We start from the raw sequence: 19,828 nt of genomic DNA, 5'->3' as shown, positions 1-19,828 counted from the left end.
GCTTTACTAGGTAAAAAGCAAGGCAGTGTGGGTTCACTACTGTTAAAGATTCCTTTTTGTTTAGGTTTGCAAATGACTGAAAAATACAACAACAACAACATCCAGGGAACTGAAGTTACTGAAGGATATGAAAATGATGGCTTTAAAACCACTGAATTAGAAGTTTTAATATTAAAAAAAAAAACCTTTCTAAAAAAACATAAAAATAAGAAAGCCATGTACATCTGCTATTAAGTGGCTTACAATAAAAAAGTCAACACTGGGTACTGTTCAAAAATTGATTTCATAAATACTACTCTGAAACATTTTACCTCTGATAACTAAGAATAGGGTATATTGGTCAAATAAAAATAAGTGTCTTTATGAAAGATTTCCAGATTAGTGGTTCCCCAAATCATTCTGTAGACAGGTGTAGTTTAATCTGTGATGAAATGAGAAAGTAAGAAATGGCAATATGTTTTTTCTAGAATTATAATTATTAACTTAGGATATAAACCTTTTACTTGCAAAATAAATAGTTGGCTAATCTAGGCTTTTCTCCTGAATTTTACTGGTCTTTGTGTAAAATCTCAAAAGTTTGGAAACTGCTGATTTATGTAGTAGAAAGGTGCTGAGCGGGTCTAAAAACATGAGCTAATACAGATCTGTTTTTAAGGAATTAAAAGTTCAGTTTCCCTATATTTAAGACCATTTAGCAAGGGTGTACATAGGTCAGGTTTGTATTCCCTGTGTGTAATTATGGAGACTAAGAAGCCAAGAAGAAATCTGTCTATGATATTTTTTCCTAAAGTGATTTCACTGGATCTCAGGGTTAGTCTCCAAAGGACTCCATGTGTTCTTCATTATGCTAGCCATAAGTTAAAAAGGAATCACACAATAGAATCTCAAGAACTAAAACAATCAGAACAGCAAAAACAAAGCAGACTTACATTTCAGCCTTCTACGGTAGGGAAATGGTGGAGAAAGTTATGAATTTAGTCACAGTTAAAGATGAACAGTGACTTTCATATGATCATGGAATCAAGTAATATCATTATTATTGTTGTTATGATTTAATCCCACAACCTTCTGAGTGTACAGCTTAGTGAAAATAAAAATCCCTTTAGTTCAAAACATTTTTATAAAGATTTCCCCTTACTTGCGGTAGCTTCACTAGATGAAATAGCCTTTTCCAGTTGGAAAACAGCATTCCTCTCATCTTCACTGCTAACAGGAACATGGTCTGGTTTCCTTGCAGTTTCATCTGTTTGAACAACCTTTAAATATATGTATGTATATTCATTAATGATATCACATCCTACACCTAAGTTTGACTAACAAATCTGTTTTTATCAAATAAGTCACAAAGCGAAAACATTCTATTGGTTTAATTAGATTATTAATCATTATGGTCCAATGTATTTTACACCTTCTATTGTTAAGTAATATTATGTTATTTACATATTTATTATCTACTGCCTCACATTGACATGTAAACTCTATGAGAACAGGGATCTTTATCTTGTTCACTGAGATAACCTCAATATATCTAAAATAAACCGCTCATAGTGGGTGTTAAAAATACTCCTGAATAGTTTATAAGATCTAAGTTCATACAACTCTCTCTTAAAATTCCACACTAAAATAAAGTTAATGTTAATCAACAGTTTGTGATTCTGACAAATCAACTTCAAACCAAATTACATACCTCTAACTAGTGCAGAGCTGTCTTCTGTCTCCAAAGAAATTGAAGAAATCCACAAAATATATAATATGGGCATCTTTTAAATATTTATTGACTGCTGAAAAGAAGTTCTATCCCAAAGAATATGTCTTCCTTCATATAGTTGCATGCTTAGGGCAGCACATATAAGTAATTTATCTTTAAGAAATTACTTATTAAACACAAGGGCAGTGAAGTTAATATTCTCAAACCAAGAAACTAGCTACACATCATCATTAAAATACTATTTCTTATTAAAGAAACACATTCAATTCACATTTTTACATATTAAATATGATTATAAATATTTGAGAAATATTAAGGAGTCAGGGAAGCCGTAATTTTTATTTGCCAGAATGTGTAGTTGATATTTTTTGGCTGTGGCATCTTTTAACTAGGAGTGCCAGACGCTGAAGCTTCAGTGGGAACTGCTTCAAGGAGTGGTGAAAAAGCTCATAAGTCATGTTAAAATTGCTCAGGGTAATTTATGACGCCAAAACTTCGACACAGAAAGAAGCAATTCAAGCTAGAAAACATATTGAAGAGCAGTAGAGACCTGTAAAGTTATTGATGCATATTTCCTTGGCTTTTGTCTAGCAGTTTTGCCCATTAGAAACATGGGCTAGGAATCTTCTTTATATAGGAATTTTGTTTTTCCTTTCTGTACTTTTGTTCTTGATAAACTACAAGTCATGAACATTTCATTCAGAAAACCTATTTACTTGCACAAAATGAACTGCCTACAAGTTTTCCTTGCCCCTAAAATAAAAATGCAGAGTCGAAGACTGCACACACCACTTCCTACTTGAATTTTGCAGGGAGGCACTCATTACTCCACATTTTCCAGTATAGCTAAAGGTAAAGGGAACAGCAGGTTGTTCTGTGGTTTATTTTTTAGAGTGCATATGAAAAGGCACATAATGAACATGTGAAAAAGAAAAATATTTAGTATTTTCAAACTTTTTTATTTACCCTGCCTAAATTTCATGTTCCATCTTTATTAATACTCCCTTTCTCCTTCCAACATATTCGCCTGACAAAATCACAACCCTTGTTACAATCCGATTTACCAGCTATTCTACAGTAGCACCCAAGCAGCTAAATGCCTTTTCTCCAGCCACATGTAGTGGAATACATTAAGTGGAATTAACATTAAGTGGATCTTAAATATTATCTCGAAATTCTACAACATCTTCTAATTTCCCACTTTTCCCACTCCCCTAGGCAATTATTTCACATCTTTTTTTTCTCTGCTCAAACTTCTTCTATCTTCTCCCTGTCACTCGGAGTGATTAAGCTTGCTTCTTTTTTTCAACTAAAAAAATAATCTTTTTTTCTTACACACTCAAACCAATTCCTTACAAATCCTGTCAGGGCTACTGCAAAATGTGCACAATATCCAACCTCTTACCACAACTTCCCTGTTACCCACTACCCCTGTTTGATGGTTCATTCAAACTACCATCATCTTTTTTTTTTTTTTACATCTTTATTGGAGTATAATTGCTTTAAAATGGTGTGTTAGTTTCTGCTTTATAACAAAGTGAATCAGTTATACATATACATATGTTCCCATATCTCTTCCCTCTTGCGTCTCCCTCCCTCCCACCCTCCCTATCCCACCCCTCTAGGTGGTCACAAAGCACTGAGCTGATCTCCCTGTGCTATGCGGCTGCTTCCCACTAGCTATCTATTTTACATTTGGTAGTGTATATATGTCCATGCCACTCTCTCACTTTGTCACAGCTTACCCTTCCCCTCCCCATATCCTCAAGTCCATTCTCTAGTAAGTCTGTGTCTTTATTCCCGTCTTTCCCCTAGGTTCTTCATGACTTTTTTTTTTTTTTTCTTAGATTCCATATATATGTGTTAGCATATGGTATTTTTCTCTTTCTGACTTACTTCACTCTGTATGACAGACTCTAGGTCCATCCACCTTACTACAAATAACTCAATTTCGTTTCTTTTTATGGCTGAGTAATATTCCATTGTATATGTGCCACATGTTCTTTATCCATTCATCTGTTGATGGACACTTCGGTTGCTTCCATGTCCTGGCTATTGTAAATAGAGCTGCAATGAACATTTTGGTACATGACTCTTTTTGAATTCTGGTGTTCTCAGGGTATATGCCCAGTAGTGGGATTGCTTGCCTATAACCTCCTAATAGCTATTTCTGCTTCCTCTCTCATGTCCTAATCATTCTTAACACAATTGCCAGGGTCATCCTTTTAAATATGTCAGGTTGTGTCCTCTGCTTAAAATCCTCAACTGGCTTCTTATCTCATAATAATACATGAAGTACTTATAACCCTCACTACCTCTCCAATCTCGCTATCTCCCACTCTCCTCTTGCATATTCTCCTCCAGAAAAATTCTGGCCTTCAAAGTCTTTCAAGGCCTTTCTCTGAACTTGTTCCTGCCGTCTGTACTGCTCTTTCACCAGATAACAGTATGGCTCACTCCCTCACTTCCTTCAGGCTTCTGCTCGAATGTTACCATATCAGAGAAGCTTTCCCCTTTTATCTCATATAAGATGACACCAGCTCCATCACCCTTTGTTTTCCCTGTTTTATTTTTTCTTATTAGCACTTATGCCCATAATGCAATATTACATAATTATTGGCACTTTTTTTATAGTCTGCCTCTGGCCCAACTTGCACAAGAACAAGAATTTTGTTTTGTTCCTATTGGCTTCTCCAGGTTTAGAATGAGACTTGACACAAGCAGAAGTTCAATAACTATTTGCTAAATGAATGAACTTGTACACATACCTTGTTGGAAGGTTTGAATTCCTGAATCTTTACTTCGGAAAGAATATTCAACAGGGTATCTGCTGATAAGTCCTGGTTTTTAAAACAGTAATTTTATCAGCATATTCTTAAAATTCTGAATTCTAAACCTTAAAAACAACCTAAAAAAGGTCCTTTATCATACGAAATATTTGAATAATTTATGATATAACTGTTTAGACCACGTCTGTTTGTGACATTTACTTTTATTTCTATAGAAATACCATCCACAAAGGCTGGGAAGTGGGGGTGTTGTGTGTGTAAAAAAGTGCTTGTTAGTTAACAAACATGAAATCTTAGTTCTTTCCACAAATTTTTTTTTTTTTGGCCGTGCCATGCAGCAGGTGGGATCTTCCCCGACCAGGGATCGAACCCATGCCCCCTGCACTGAGAGCACGGAGTCTTAACCACTGGACTGCCAGGGAAGTCCATCCACAAATTTTTAAAAAGGTAGTTTTAGGACTGGTTGTATCAGACAGAGTGCCTTGAGATCAGGAACTATCTCTTCATTGTTTTACAAAGTTCCCTGGGGAAAGTTACACTCAATATACATTGACTCACAGTAAATGGAATTCATACCTTTGGAAGCAGGAAAATATTTAAATGGTTCAGGATAAACTTAGATGAATTTAAGGCTACATACATGTTTATTATTAAGAATCTACTTAGGAAAAACTGAGACACAGTGCTTTTGAGGTCACCTACAACTCATCACAAAATTATCACTCTTTTCACAAAAAGAATACCCAACTGAATGCCACTATTTTTACCAGATATTTATGGTATATTTTACTGCGTGTTAATTCCAAAAGGGATTAATGTACAACAGGCATTTTTATCTAGATCCAAAATAGCCAATTCTAGTTATGGATCTGGCTCATATTTCCCATTCAGCCTAGTACCTAAAAGTATAGCAATTTATTTAGCTCTATTATGCATTTGAGAAGGAAAATTCACTAATGCAGACCTGCCTTTCAAATAAAACTGTATTAGATCCCTTTACATATGAGTCAATGAAGACGATGTCTAAGAGAAAAGGTATAAATGATAAAAGTTAAGAAATTTCAATGTAGGGTAGCATTTTCAAATCTCCTGAAAAGCAGGTTAATTTCACAAAAATTAGCCAAACAAATGTTAACAAACAGAATCACTAAGAAATATTTAAAAATTGTTATGAAATAGGTCACTTTGGGTTTTCAGAGTAATTACAATAATTAAAGTTAGTAGGTTATAAATGTTTTAAAAATAAAGTAAGACTGCTTTTACAAATATTTGTTTCACTACTTAAGTTCAGAAAAAAAAAGTGACTTTCTTCTACTTAGTGATGCTGCAATGAGATTTTAGCTTCTGCTTTATTAGAATGGGCAACACTACAACAAAATGAGAAGTTTATATCGAAGAACGATTCTTATAACATAAAACACATTTTGATGATGCAACTAGCTAAGTCATCTAATTCTAACCTTTTCTATTACTTGTTAGGGCTTGAAGAATATCTTACCTCTTCTGTAAATGGAATGCAATAGACTGTAGCATATAATTTTGCAGCATTCAGAAGGAAACTGAAGTGCCTTTTGAAATTAAAAAATAAAGTGTGAATGCACAGTTTCAAAGATGTTTACCAGAAACTATAGCCTTTAAAATGCTGAAGATAAGTAATTACAGAATTTTTGTTACAGGATTATTTTTTTTAAAGTTAGGCAATGAAATTCTGGTCTAGACCAAGGCATTGTAGAAGCTATAAAAGAAAAAACATCACATGTTTATCCTCATAAGCACTAATATTCAGGTAGTGATCAAGACTACTTTGGGAAAAGAAGTGGCCAGAAGTAGAAAAATTATTGAAAGAAAATTCATTTTAATTCATAAGAAAATATTACAAACTTGGTTTTAAAGAGTGTACAATAAGTTCAAACTAAGCAAATGAGTTTGTTTAAAAACAAAAAAGGTAAGTTTTATAGAAGCAATCAGGGCTTCCCTGGTGGCGCAGTGGTTAAGAATCCACCTGCCAGTGCAGGGGACATGGGTTCGAGCCCTGGTCCGGGAAGATCCCACATGCCGCAGAGTAACTAAGCCCAGGCGCCACAACTACTGAGCCTGTGCTCTAGAGCCACAACTACTGAAGCCCGTGCACCTAGAGCCCATGCTCTGCAACAAGAGAAGCCACCGCAATGAGAAGCCCGCGCACCACAACGAAGAGTAGCCCCCGCTCACCACAACTAGAGAAAGCCCGAGCACAGCAACAAAGCCCCAATGCAGCCAAAAATAAATAAATAAATAAATGTATTAAAAAAAAAAGAAGCAGCAATCAGGATAAGATAACTAGAATAAGCACCAGAGGAAAAAACTAAGCACAGAATTACTTGTTGAAAGGAAGGTTAACAAGCGAAGTGTTTAATTAAAATATATACATATAAGTGTGTTTGTGTATAAAATGCATATCTAATATAGATAGGATATACAGGTATTTACTCAAAGATCAACTCCTTTGAAAATTAACCTGAGATTATTTAGGGAGTTATTTAGTAGTGATCATTTTCCCCCATTTAACTAAAGTTTCTTATATACTGACTTCATTAAATAGGAAAACATCTGTCTTCATTTTACTTTTTTAATGAATAAAGTCAAGGAGATGACACTTTGGTTGTACTTTAGAGAAGACAAAAATAATAAGATTATTTACCATGTAAATAAATAGATTCACCTATGTGTGGGGAGAAGAACTGTGGCTGGCTTTGTTGGCCAAAATGCTATGCTAACTCTTAGGTTAACAGGGATGCAATAATTTAACATTAAAGAGACTGCAGTTTTCACCCTGCAGTGTAAACCTATACAGTTAAGAAGTTTACAATGAAGGATGTATATAAAACTGGATATATATACTTACAAAGGTTCATTTAGATCAAATTTTAATGGAGAGGGGGGCCTTTTTGGTGACTGCCAAAACAAACCTAACAAAATACAAAATATTATTTTCAGTGTCAGCAGTCAGTAATAAATTGCATTAAACTTTCTTCTCAACACTGATATATACTTACTGCCATCTTTTAATCGTGTGTCCAGAGGGAAACAGTGAAGAAGCTGAAGAGCCTAAAGAAAAAATTGAATTTAAAAAAATCACTACTTAATATTAAATGAAGTAAAAAAAAACCCAAAAAACAACATACATACAAAGATATACAGTGAAGTCTTCCAGTCACCGTTGTACTCAATCTGTCCATTCTCCTGTCACTGCCCCCCACCCCAACTCGGAATAATCTCTATTGCTATTTTTTATCAACACTTATAGATTTTTTTCTTTTTTTTGTATCTATGGCAAACATGAATATAGATTATTTTATCCCTTTTACACAAATGGTGGCATATTTTACATATCATTCTGCTCCTTTCAAAGAGCTAATCCTTAAAACAAGCAAAAAAAAAAACAGTAAAAATACATAGTATTTTATATTTTGAAATGATATGCTGCTTGAGATTTGCTTCAAAACCATCTAGGGGGAGGGTATATTAGGTGGGATTATAGATGAAATAAGATTTTCTATGAGCTGGTAATTGTTAAACCTGGGTGACAAATATATGAGGAATACATGGATATTAATTATATGCTATTTTCTCTATTATTTCTGTGGTTGAATTTTTCCACAATAAAAAAAAGTTAAAAAACCCATAGAAGATAAGGACAAAAAAGAGTTCTGTAGATTTTGAAACATGAGGTCACTGATAGTCATGGTAAGAATAATTTCAATAGTCGTGGGGAAAGAAGACACATTTACTGGATGAAGACATGGCAACAGTTAGTATAGACCACTTTTCCAAGAAGCAGAGCAAAAAAGGAAGTGAAAAACAGGAATAAGTATAATTTAAAGACTTTAAAAAGATGAGCTTATTTTATATTCCAATAGGTAAGAGCCTAAAGAGAGGGAGAGACTAAACAGAGTGCAGGACACATTCAAACTTCTGTATGTAACTGGAGTAAGAATAACAGCTAATATTTCACTAAATATTTATGGGATGGACCAGGTTCTATGCTAAAGACTTTGCATGTATTAACTCATTTGATCCTCACCACTATGCTATGAGTCAGGCACCAATTTATTACTCCCATTTTACAATGAGGAAACAGACAAAATGTGATTATTAGATATATACGGGGAAGGCAAAATTCCAACAAAATTTCTGATGGAATCTCTATTCTCTCAGTCTCTTGCTTTACTCTGAACAACAAACTTCTTTATGATTACTGATTAAATGTATTCCTTCTTCTCTAGAAGGAACCCCTATTTTATTAAAACCCATTTTGTACACAGAAAGACAAGGATTAGTTAAATGTATAACTGACAAGCCAATGGGTGGAGTTTAAATGCATTCTTTAATCAGTAATATTCAGGGAGAAATTAGTTGTGTGCCCTTCACTTGTTCTCAGTTAACTTACTAATTTCTGAAAAGCTTCCTGAAAGAAAGAGCACACATTTCAGGTCAATGAAATTAATTTCATAGTAATTAAATGAGCCAAGTTTAGACTTTTTCTTAATGTTTTATAATGTACACTTACCTTATGGTTAAAATATTTTTCAAACTTTAATCTTGCTAATTCTACACAGTGGGACCAATTTCTAGGTCTTTTGCTAAGTAACTTAATAACTTGAAAACAGCCTTCTAAACTGTGTCCAGTTTGTATCTTCTAGAATGAGAGGAAAAAAGAAAACAAAGCAAATACATGTCCAATTAATCACACAAACACACACGCACATATTCCCAGGAAATGTCAGCCAAAGTTTGAAGTGCCAGCTCATGTGTCTTATGATTTTATTATTTTCACCTCAAGCTCCCTGTCCTCGTCTTTCTACTTTCCCTCTTTCTTTTCTTTTCTGGAGGGGAAATGGGAAAAGATAGCATGTAAAATGTTAACTCTAAAGTTTCTTATCTCCCAAGTTATCCTCATGTCTTGCTAGTGGTAAGTTAGTACTATATATGTACTTACTATATGAAGTGCTATGAATAATATTTTACACTAAAAAGTTGGCCTTTTTAGTGTAGGATTACAGGAAAGTGAAAAAACAGCTTTGAAGTTGCCCTCACCATGAGACTAATAAATCTGAGACCATTCCTACTCCTGAAATTTTCACTAAAACTTACCTCAGTTTTTTCCAAAGAGCTTAACAATCTGTTTTATTATTTGTAGCTCTCTTATCATTTATCAAATTCTTATTAGGTTGAACCATATGAATTGCTGTTCTGTGAGTCAAACATGGTAAAATATTTGCAACTCCATATAGTTTGACCAAATTAAAAATGAAGGGTTATTTGTGACCTGCTAACTTCGAGATTCCCCATATACTTACTATATACAATATTAATGTATAATCTCTGTTTAAGGAGGTAAACTATTTATAGGCAACTTGAAAATAAGATTACACTGACATAAAGTGTCAGAGTTAGCAGATGCAAACTACTATATACAGAATGGATAAACGACAAGGTTCTACTGTATAAGACAAGGAACTAAACTCAAAATCCTGTGATAAACCATAATGGAAAAGAATATGAAAAAGAATGTATATACATACAACTGAATCATTTTGCCGTACAGAAGAAATTACCACAACATTGTAAATCAACTATACTTCAATTAAAAAAAAAAGTGCATTGATTTTTACCTTTAAGACTACTTCTGCAGATGGATAGGTTTGCCAAAATTTGTTAAACAACGAAGGCTTGTAGGAAAAGGAACTTTCAAACTATAAGGGAAAAGAGGAAAACACATTACAAATAAAAGTATATTTAAAAGTTGGAAAGATCTGATGAATTGGGCAATTGGGATTCACATGTATACACTGATGTGTATAAAATTGATGACTAATAAGAACCTGCTGTATAAAAAAATAAATAAAATAAAATTCAAAAATTAAAAAAAAAAAGTTGGAAATATCATCTTTCCTACTTCAAAGAAAAATTTCTTAAAAAATATCTTTATTACCTTATCTCTTGCCCATTGTATAGTGTGTTCAATAGCAGCTGGAAAGGATTTTAGGGTACAAAATGGTATTTCCTCTTCTGGGGGATCCCGCTATTTTATAAAATATGACAACAGTTAAGAGAAGCAATGATAATTTTTTATAGAATGAATTTACTTGAGTGTTTTAAGACCATTAAAAAATAAAATTCAAAAATAAAATAAATCCAACATTTTTTAATCTTCTTTCTCCTACACATTAAGAGGAAAAGTTTATTCTTTTGACACTTAACCCACGTGTTTATAGCAATGTAACAACAAACACGAATTCTATTGTCACTTATTATCTGTGCACTCCTTTGGTATCATGTAGTACTCATATAGCAGACTATCATATATAATTACCTTTTTTTTTTTCTCCAAGTATCAAGGTGACATTTAACACTTTAAATATTCCGCATTTTGAAAAGTAATTCAAGAATTCCCAATATAGTGCCCACATACCGTGAGTTTCTTTCTCCAGGGAGAAAAAATATTTGTAAGCAGGAATCGTATGTTCTTGATGCTTAGTATAGTTTCTTGCAGAAATTGTGTATTAAATAAATGGCAAATGTCCATGTTGTGTCATGTGAAAAAGTACCATTGAAGAAATCCATATTCTCTTAAAGGGTACATTTGGTACATTTAGTCTTACTGGCTTACCCAATCTAAAACAACTTACTTTGTATCTTTTTACTTAGAGATTTTATTTTAGTGTGTTGATCTATAAAATACCACGGAATATTTTATAAACCAAAAAGGAAAGCCAGATGGAGTATTCAATTCTAGTTTTTCTGAGTATGAAGTTAGAGAATATATGTATAGGAGAAGGGAAAGATGTGGCAGAATGAGAGAATCAAGGGAACTTTCAGAATTTTGTAACATCCCCTACTTTGAAAATCTTCTAGTATGATCCCAGCATATCATGATTTTCTCCACCTAATTTCCTTCAAATCAAACTTATCAATTTTGTCTATTATAGTGTTTTTATTATATAAACTTCTGATTGCATGAGAGTAAAGGGGAAAACAAATTTTATTAAAATTAAAAAAATTTTCTAAACCAAACATATCCATTAAATAAAGGGATATTTATGCTTGTAAAATAATATTCTTCTTTCAATTTTACAACTTGGGTTGACCTTTTTTTTTAAATCCCCAAGCCTACATTTCTTAGACCAGTGATTTTCAAATTTGGCAGTATCTCAAAATCACTTGTGGAGGTTAAAAAAAAAGTTACACCTATATCATTTGTATAAAATATATGGTTATAAATGGCTTGGTCCCTCATATGGAGAAACTGAGTCTTCAGTAAGATTTTGGGTGGGTCACCAGTTCAAAGGTTGCTAAAAACTAATCAAGAAGCTCTGAGAAACAAACAGTAAACACAAGAATAATATTCCAGAAAGACCGGAAACAAAATTTTGATGATTAAAAAAATAAGTTCAGCTACATTTAAAAAAATGTCTATACACATATGCACAGACATCATTGGCAGATCAAAAACAGAAGGGATTAGGAATGCTAAACCAAATTTGCTGACTAATGAAGAGAAATAAACCATGAGATATAAAAATGATGAGCTATAAAGAAGAGATATTTACTTTAAAAAACTGGTTCACTTACATGACTATTATAGGATTCAGTTAAATGAGGTACAATAACTTCAGTGTGTCCCTTAGTGCCCATTGTTCCAGAATCTAAGAGGGGCCGTAGATTTGCTAAGCAACGGCTATGTGAAAAGAAAATGGGTAACAAACATAAAAGTGAGCAGTAACAATGTAAGCAGAGGACAACTTACCAATTTCTACTGACCATTTCACATGTTGATCACTTCTTGGATATAACACTTTAGGAAACAGATACATGACCACCAAACAACCCATTTATTATTACCATCCCCTTCCTCCCACAAACTTTGTTGCTCACCCTAGCAATTTTTGTCTCTACCTTCCATTCCCAAAGTTTGGTAGTTTTAGAACAAGACACATTACGTTTATCTTGTTCTAAAACTCCTACACAGAATGGATAAACAACAAGGTCCTAATGTGTAGCACAGGGAACTATATTCAATACCCTGTGATAAACCATAATGGAAAAGAATACAAAAAACGAATGTCTCTATGTGAATAACTGAGTCACTGCTGTACAGCAGAGATTGCCACAACATTGTAAATCAACTATACTTCAATAAGAAAAAAGAAAAAACAAAATAAAACCTCCTATCAAATTTTGGGCTTCAACTTTTTTTCCTCTGGGTTAACTCTTAAAGTGTTACCCTTTCTTTTCCTGTTTTCTATTTCTTCTTTGGTTATTTTCTGACTATAAGTTCTACCTCACTATATCTTTTCAACATTTTCTTCATCCCAAACCTTCTTTCTCAATACTTATGATACCTATATTCAACACACTTTAATTTCTTAAAGTTTCTTTCTTGCCTTTCTCTGCTCATGTTTACAAACTTTCCACCGTACTCTCAACTGGTAAATTTTCCTGCTAATAAATCTGCTCTAGCACCCTAACATTAGAGAGTCATACAAAGATATAAGAAAGATTATGTAAGGTGTATACATCATAGTCATTTATTCATCTACTTATTTAACAAATATTTACTGAATGACACCATGTATTGGGCACTGAGGATAGAGTGATGGGAAAATAAATAATAACTGAATAAATGATTTAGTGAGGAAACAAATATTAAATAAATGTGCATGTCAATAAAAAATAAGTGATATGAAAGAAAAATGAGTGCTGTGAAAGATTATCTTAGGAGGATCTAATTTAGAATTCAGGGGTTAAAGAAAGTCTGTTTGAATAAAGACATTCAGGCTGAAACTGAAAGGATGAGAGAAAAAACTAAAGGAAGTGAAGAGTAAGTAAGCAGATTTGAGGTCAGGAGTTTTAGAACAAGATAAACATAATTTCCTGAGGTTGAAAGAGTGCATGTACAAGTCCCTGAGGTGAAAAGTGTTAGATGCCCCCACTGTAAGAACTGAAAGAAAGAATGTGTGGCTAGAATAAGGGGAGCCAGGGAGAAATAGTAAATTTTAAGCTGGAGTGGTGGACAGGTGGCAGATACTCTATGAAAAACATTTAGGCCATTTTAAAGATTTTTAATTTTATCCTGTCTCTAATGGGAAATCATCAAAAGGCTTGGGTTCGAGGAGAACTATAATAGGAACATAAAGAATAATCAGAAAATTCAGTAACTTTTCCATAAATAGGTATGAGAAATGAAGTGAAAACAAAAGAGACAATTTCTATGAACCTGAATTTCAAGAACATACCTGTCTACATATCTCCTGGCTTCCACATTATCTAATGCTGTAATAATTATATCCTGCTTAGTATAGAACTCATCATTGTAAATCACCTCAGTGGCTGGACATACTTTGTTCAAGTGTGCATCTATCTTTAATTGAGGATTTATTTTCAGGGTTGCATCAGCAGCAGTATAGCTTTTAGGTTTCTAGACAAATAACATATAAAAACAGAAGAAATAAATGGTAAACAGGAAAAATAGACCATGATTGAACTTAAAACATTTTTTATATGAAGAATAACATAATGAGACCAGTTTTCATTTTTAATTTGTGGAAATTACATTCATTGTGGTAATGCTGCATTTAGTAATGCACATTAGAATAATTCATACATTATTAATAAAAATATAAACAACCTCTATTTTATAGCTAAGTGCTTTGTAATTCTTAAAATATTAGTTAAAAGTCTAATTAAAAGTACATTTTTCCCTAGTAATGAGGTTTGAATCGAGTAAGTGCCTAGAAAAAAAATGAGAACACATTCAGTAAAATATTAGAAATCCAAGTTCTACAGAATATGAACTCTCAGAGGTATGGTAACTTAATATCAATATTTTGATACTAAAATCTTTAAAAAATTTTACCATTTCTGGATGGAAATATTTAAAAAATTATATATGTTTCAGTTTTATAAAAAGAGTACTCTTTCTTTTCTTTTAGAGTTAGTGATCATTTTTAAATCACTGGTGTCATTTCAGGTGTTATCATAGTTTATTTGGGAGTACTGGCTCTGACACTAAGTATCTATAGATCATTCAGCTTGAACGAATGCATCTACTGTTAGACGGACATGTTTTTACTTCTCAGTGCTATTAGCATTCATACATACAAACTGTAAACTTTGTTAGAAGTGTAAAACAAACAGGCTTTAACAGTTCTTTTATAAGTAAAATGCACAAATGTCAGTGAATGAATCTTATCACATAAATTTTAGTTCATGAGAGACCCTGTTACTTAGTTCTTTGTATTTGGATAGGTGAGGTCATTTGGTTAACTATGCCACTACATAACTATACAAAAGTATGCTTTAATTACTTTTCTGTTCATGACATTTCTTAGTTTACTAAGATTCTCAATGAGTTGTAGGACAACAAAGTGAAAAAAATTTCTGAAGAGCAAATTTACTTGACTGACTAAATTGTTTCTTTTACTGACTTAAATATTTTGACCTTCATAAAAAAGAAGACTGAGAATAAGCATTATTTTATAATAAAAAGAGATGTTAATCAAACAAGATCAAAAGAGCAAAAAATTCTCAAACTTTACCTGTTTTGTAATAAAGGTTAACAAAAAAGACAGTGCCAAATTTGTCATCTATAAAAACTTCAAATTAGGGAACCTGTTTTTATATCCTAAGATGTTTCTAAAATTAAATACATAGATAGATCTTGATTATAAAATGAAAAAAATACTGCTCATCATTCACAACTCAGATTTTAACACCCAAAATCAACGCAAAAACTAATTTTTATATCAAAAAATTATATATTTTCTCTATTGTCATTCCCATTATTTGATAATTTGAGAGATTCTAGTAAAATAAAGACACTATGCTTGTTCAAGCACCATTTTCTATTTATAAAAAGGAAACTCTCTTCTTTTTTGTATAACATAACAGATGATTCAAATTTGAAACAGTATAACAACACACCTGTATGTGATGAGGACGAAATAGGAACTGTCTATTCAAGTTGGATTTTTCTATCAAGTCAGGATCTGTTACTGTAACCTAATACCAAGGAAAAAAATGGCTGAAATTACATAAGAGATAAATTTAAATCTACTTTGCTTTTCTCTGAATGACTAAAACTCCCACAAGTTATTCTAAATTATTTTGGCTGGTGAAAGTTATAAGAATACAAATACTCCAAAACTGGTTACCAATACTACTGTTTTTACACTTATATTTAATGATAATGTTTAGCATAGGAACATGTCAAACAAAACAGCTGAAACCAATTGCAACTCCTACTCAAAACTTTTTTTAAACTATTCGTAACAAAATAAAGGCTTAACATCACTATCACATTTTAGAAACGTAATGGATTAGCCATAGAGGAGTTAGCTCTTCTTTCTATACATATTTATTCTCAATCTCAATTGATTGGGAAAGAAAGCCTCCATGTTTCAATTTGAAAGGAGCTCTTGCTAAAGCAGAGGTCTACAAACTATAGTGCAGGCAGGCTGCCTGATTTTGTAAATAAATTTTACTCAACACTGTCACGCCACTTTATGGCTGTTTTCATACTGCAATGGCAGAGCTCAGCAGCTGTGACAGAGCCTTAAGATCCACAAGCCTAAAACAGTTACAATCTGGTTAAGAAAAAGTTTGCAGACCCCCATTCTAAAGGATGCGAGATTAAAGTAAACAGATCCAAGATAATCTAAAAAGTACTCATAATGCATTTGCCACTTAAGCTAGTATTTGTAAAAGATTTCACTAGAAGCAGTACTTCTCAGAGTGTGTTCCAGCTGTTACATGTTGATTTGTATTCACAAACACATTCACTTTCTTTTAGCTGGCATTTCCGATATATATATATATATACATATATATATATATATATACACGTATATATATAGATATGTGTGTATATATATATGTATATATATATATACTTTGTTTTGTTTTCAACAGTTCTTTGTAATTATGTGTTAGAGGGTATCTCTTTGAAATGGGGAAAAAAAAAAGCACAGAAAATGTCCTTTAAGAAAAAGCTTAATCAGCGTATACTTACTGTGATTCCTGATTAAAGAGCTTTTTCTTCTACCTCCCCCAACCCTACTTTTTATCCACTCTTTTTTTTTTTTTTTTTTTTTTTGTTCTTCTACTGGATTGATCAAGTATTCTTGATTCTAATCCTCCCTCAACGCCCCTGTCAACCCCTCACCGAACTGATTTGGAAGTTAAATCTCTATTTTTATGTGGTGATATTCAAAATTTTAACATGTACATGTGACTTAAGATCTAAAATTAAAATCTCCATCTTCCTCCTGAACAACTGGAGGATATTTGAACACTCCCTTCTATTTTCCATGATATCAATGAACATTTTACTTATTCTTAACCAGCCCACCCCCAAACTGGTCAATATTTTAATTAAAGGTTTTAAAAATCAATGTTTATTTAAATCTAAGAATGTTGATAAATGCCTCTACTTACCCTTGCTTCACACATTGCCTATATTAATCCATAGTTCTTTCAGTGAGAATAAGCAGTAATCTTTCATCATTTTAATAGTCAATTATCTTTTTTTTTTTTCTCCTCTTAACAGATAATTTAGCTGGGTATAGAAATCTAGGTTGATAATCCCTTGCACTATGAAGATATGCTTCTCCATCTTCAGGTGTGCATTTATTGCTGATGAGAAGTCTACTAAGTAATCTCTCTTTCTATCTTTGCTTTTGATTTGTTTGGGATTAGTTTACCTTTTCAAACTGAACACACTTGTCTCTTCAACTCTGGAAACTTGTCATTATCCTTGGAATATATTACTTCTTCTCCCTTATCTTTATTCTCTGGAAATTCTACTACACTTATGTTGGACCACGCAAATGTATCCTCTTTCATTAAAAAAAAAAAGAATCCTTCTATACTATATTTTGGGTATTTATCTTCTTTTCATCAATTCTCACTTCAGCTATATTTGAATTTTAAGTTCACTGATTATACAAAAATTCTTCCTTGGCTTTTTGTGAAAATTTCAGTGCCTTTTCCCCTCATGTTTCCATTCCTCTTTCTATGTCTTCGGTCATTTTTAACTTTACAGTTTGTTTGTTCTATTATCTGTAGCACTCCTATTACCTATGTTCTTAGAGAGCTAATTCTTCTATTTTCATTGGCTGATTCTTCCAGGTGGTACCTTTTTCTAGTAGACTGTCATTTTTCATTGTGAATTGTCTTGAATGGATGTTGATTTCTCTGCATAGTCCTATGTACTCTCAGTGTGTAAGTATCACCATGATGCGGTTTTACATTTGTTTTAATCAGAGCTCTAGAGGTTTCAACAGCCCTAAATTTGTTATATTCATTTCTCTTCTTGAAGTTTTTTTTTTTTTAAGATTTTTTTTTTTAATTAATTTATTTTATTTTTGGCTGTGTTGGATCTTCGTTTCTGTGCAAGGGCTTTCTCCAGTTGCGGCAAGCAGGGGCCACTCTTCATCGCGGCGCGCGGGCCTCTCACTATCGCGGCCTCTCTTGTTGCTGAGCACAGGCTCCAGACACGCAGGCTCAGTAGTTGTGGCTCACGGGCCCAGTTGCTCCGCGGCATGTGGGATCTTCCCAGACCAGGGCTCGAACCTGTGTCCCCTGCATTGGCAGGCGGATTCTCAACCACTGCACCACCAGGAAAGCCCTTGAAGTTTTTATATGATATAATTTTGGACCCCATACACCAGTGTGGTGCAGCTCTGAGTTATGATTTCTCACAAATGACTTTCTTTCTAGTTAATGTATTGGACATATATTCAAGACAGAAACACTTGTGAGTCACCACAGCTTTTAGCTCAGGAATTAATTTCCCTCTTGGTTCCTGGCACCTGGGGATTTCTCTTTCCTTCCTTCTAGTTAGTCTGGCTACATATGTAAACACTTTAAAAAAGAATAATTTATATAGCAAGACTATGCATTTGCAGTAGGCTAGAAATCTGTCCACATTAACTTATCTTGTTTTGTTACCTGAAGTAAGTAGGTTTATTTACTATAGTTCTTTTCCTGACTTTTATATGCTGATATGTATTATGAATTTCCAAGGAGTAAAGTAGGTGATATCCAAACTTGTGTAACCAAGGATTTTTTTTTTTTTTTTTTTAAGAAATACTTTAAAAACTACCAGAACTCATAGTCATTTGTGGAACACAATTTAGGAAATGCTGAGCAGAAATAATATAACTGTAGGACATCTGCCTGTAACTGTGAGAGTAAGTTTAATAAACTATAAAATGTGAACTATTAAATAAATTTCAGTCATTTAATTACTATTAGTCACCATGATAAATCTATGACATCACCACTGTAGTGTACATCTTAAAGGCAAACAGCATCAATGAAATACATTTTTATTTAAATATATGACATGGCTTTCCAGTTAACTGCCATTTATCATCTTAAGAATTTATATTGTATACCAAAGTTTACAGTACTCACTCTTCTTTTGATACTCACCAATTGAAACAATATCTGAGTACTCTGCAACTTTCTAATGTTAGCTTCACCCATCTTAAATATTTATTTAATAATAAGTAGTATCTAATAGAAATAACAGTATTAATGTGCTTTATTGTTTGAAAAGCCCTTTCACATTTGATCTTCATAATTATATTATGAGGCAGGTAGTACAGATAATAGTTTCACAATATTAAAGAAAGAAACTGAGGAGCAGAGAACTCAAGTTATTTGTCACAAGGTCACATAAATTTTGAAAAATGGTCAGGGTAGAATCAGAATCTTCCAATTTCTAGCCTAGTGGCCCTATCCTCAAAACTCAATACTTCAGATCCATGCAGTCAAATACGATTCAAAACTGGGCAGCAAAAGAAATATAAACTTTTAACTCTCAAGGATTTATATCTTACCATTCCCTTCTCTTTGCCTGTGCCAACACCTAGCAAAGCAAAATTTTTTAACATTTCACAGCCTATGGCTCCACATCCTACCTATGGAGAAGAAAAATAAAATGTATCAGATTAAATAAAATTAAAACATCTACTTACTAAAGAGCAATTTCATCTTAATTTTCTTCAAATGCTAAGTTACAATAAATACATACTTTTAAAAATAATTTGAACTTTTAAAGTAACTTAACTTAATCATTTTACTTTAAAATATTTAATGGTTCATGATATCATTATAAGTGTCTCAATTTAAAAAATGTATAAATCATAGAAGGAAAAGCATAATATTTATAATTCCTTTACAAAGAAGACATTTTAATATTCCACACAAAAGCCAAAGTTTGAACTAATTTTTTATATAAGATGGAAACAAACAGCACGAAACAGTGCATTATAATTAAAAA

At 32.8% G+C, this 19,828-nt stretch overlaps 1 protein-coding gene across 2 annotated transcripts in view; it reads right to left on the bottom strand.

Moving 5' to 3' along the window:
• The window catches only part of UBA6 (ubiquitin like modifier activating enzyme 6), an 83,862-nt gene that overhangs the window by 7,973 nt on the left and 56,061 nt on the right, over positions 1 to 19,828 (bottom strand). For both annotated transcript variants that reach the window (XM_082390096.1, XM_082390097.1), the window contains 12 exons: positions 19,386 to 19,466; positions 15,463 to 15,540; positions 13,776 to 13,957; positions 12,112 to 12,217; positions 10,472 to 10,561; positions 10,152 to 10,232; positions 9,047 to 9,175; positions 7,533 to 7,584; positions 7,382 to 7,445; positions 5,996 to 6,065; positions 4,477 to 4,548; positions 1,139 to 1,256 (listed from right to left, as the gene is read on the bottom strand). In XM_082390096.1, coding sequence (XP_082246222.1) covers positions 1,139 to 1,256; positions 4,477 to 4,548; positions 5,996 to 6,065; positions 7,382 to 7,445; positions 7,533 to 7,584; positions 9,047 to 9,175; positions 10,152 to 10,232; positions 10,472 to 10,561; positions 12,112 to 12,217; positions 13,776 to 13,957; positions 15,463 to 15,540; positions 19,386 to 19,466 — 1,123 coding nt within the window. The remainder of the gene's footprint in view (positions 1 to 1,138; positions 1,257 to 4,476; positions 4,549 to 5,995; positions 6,066 to 7,381; positions 7,446 to 7,532; positions 7,585 to 9,046; positions 9,176 to 10,151; positions 10,233 to 10,471; positions 10,562 to 12,111; positions 12,218 to 13,775; positions 13,958 to 15,462; positions 15,541 to 19,385; positions 19,467 to 19,828) is intronic.

The sequence above is a fragment of the Balaenoptera borealis genome (assembly GCF_965194805.1).
Source record: "Balaenoptera borealis genome assembly, chromosome: 4".
Classification (NCBI taxonomy): domain Eukaryota; kingdom Metazoa; phylum Chordata; class Mammalia; order Artiodactyla; family Balaenopteridae; genus Balaenoptera; species Balaenoptera borealis.
The sequence above is the reverse complement of the archived record's forward strand: the minus strand, read 5'-3'. Positions and strand labels throughout refer to the sequence as shown.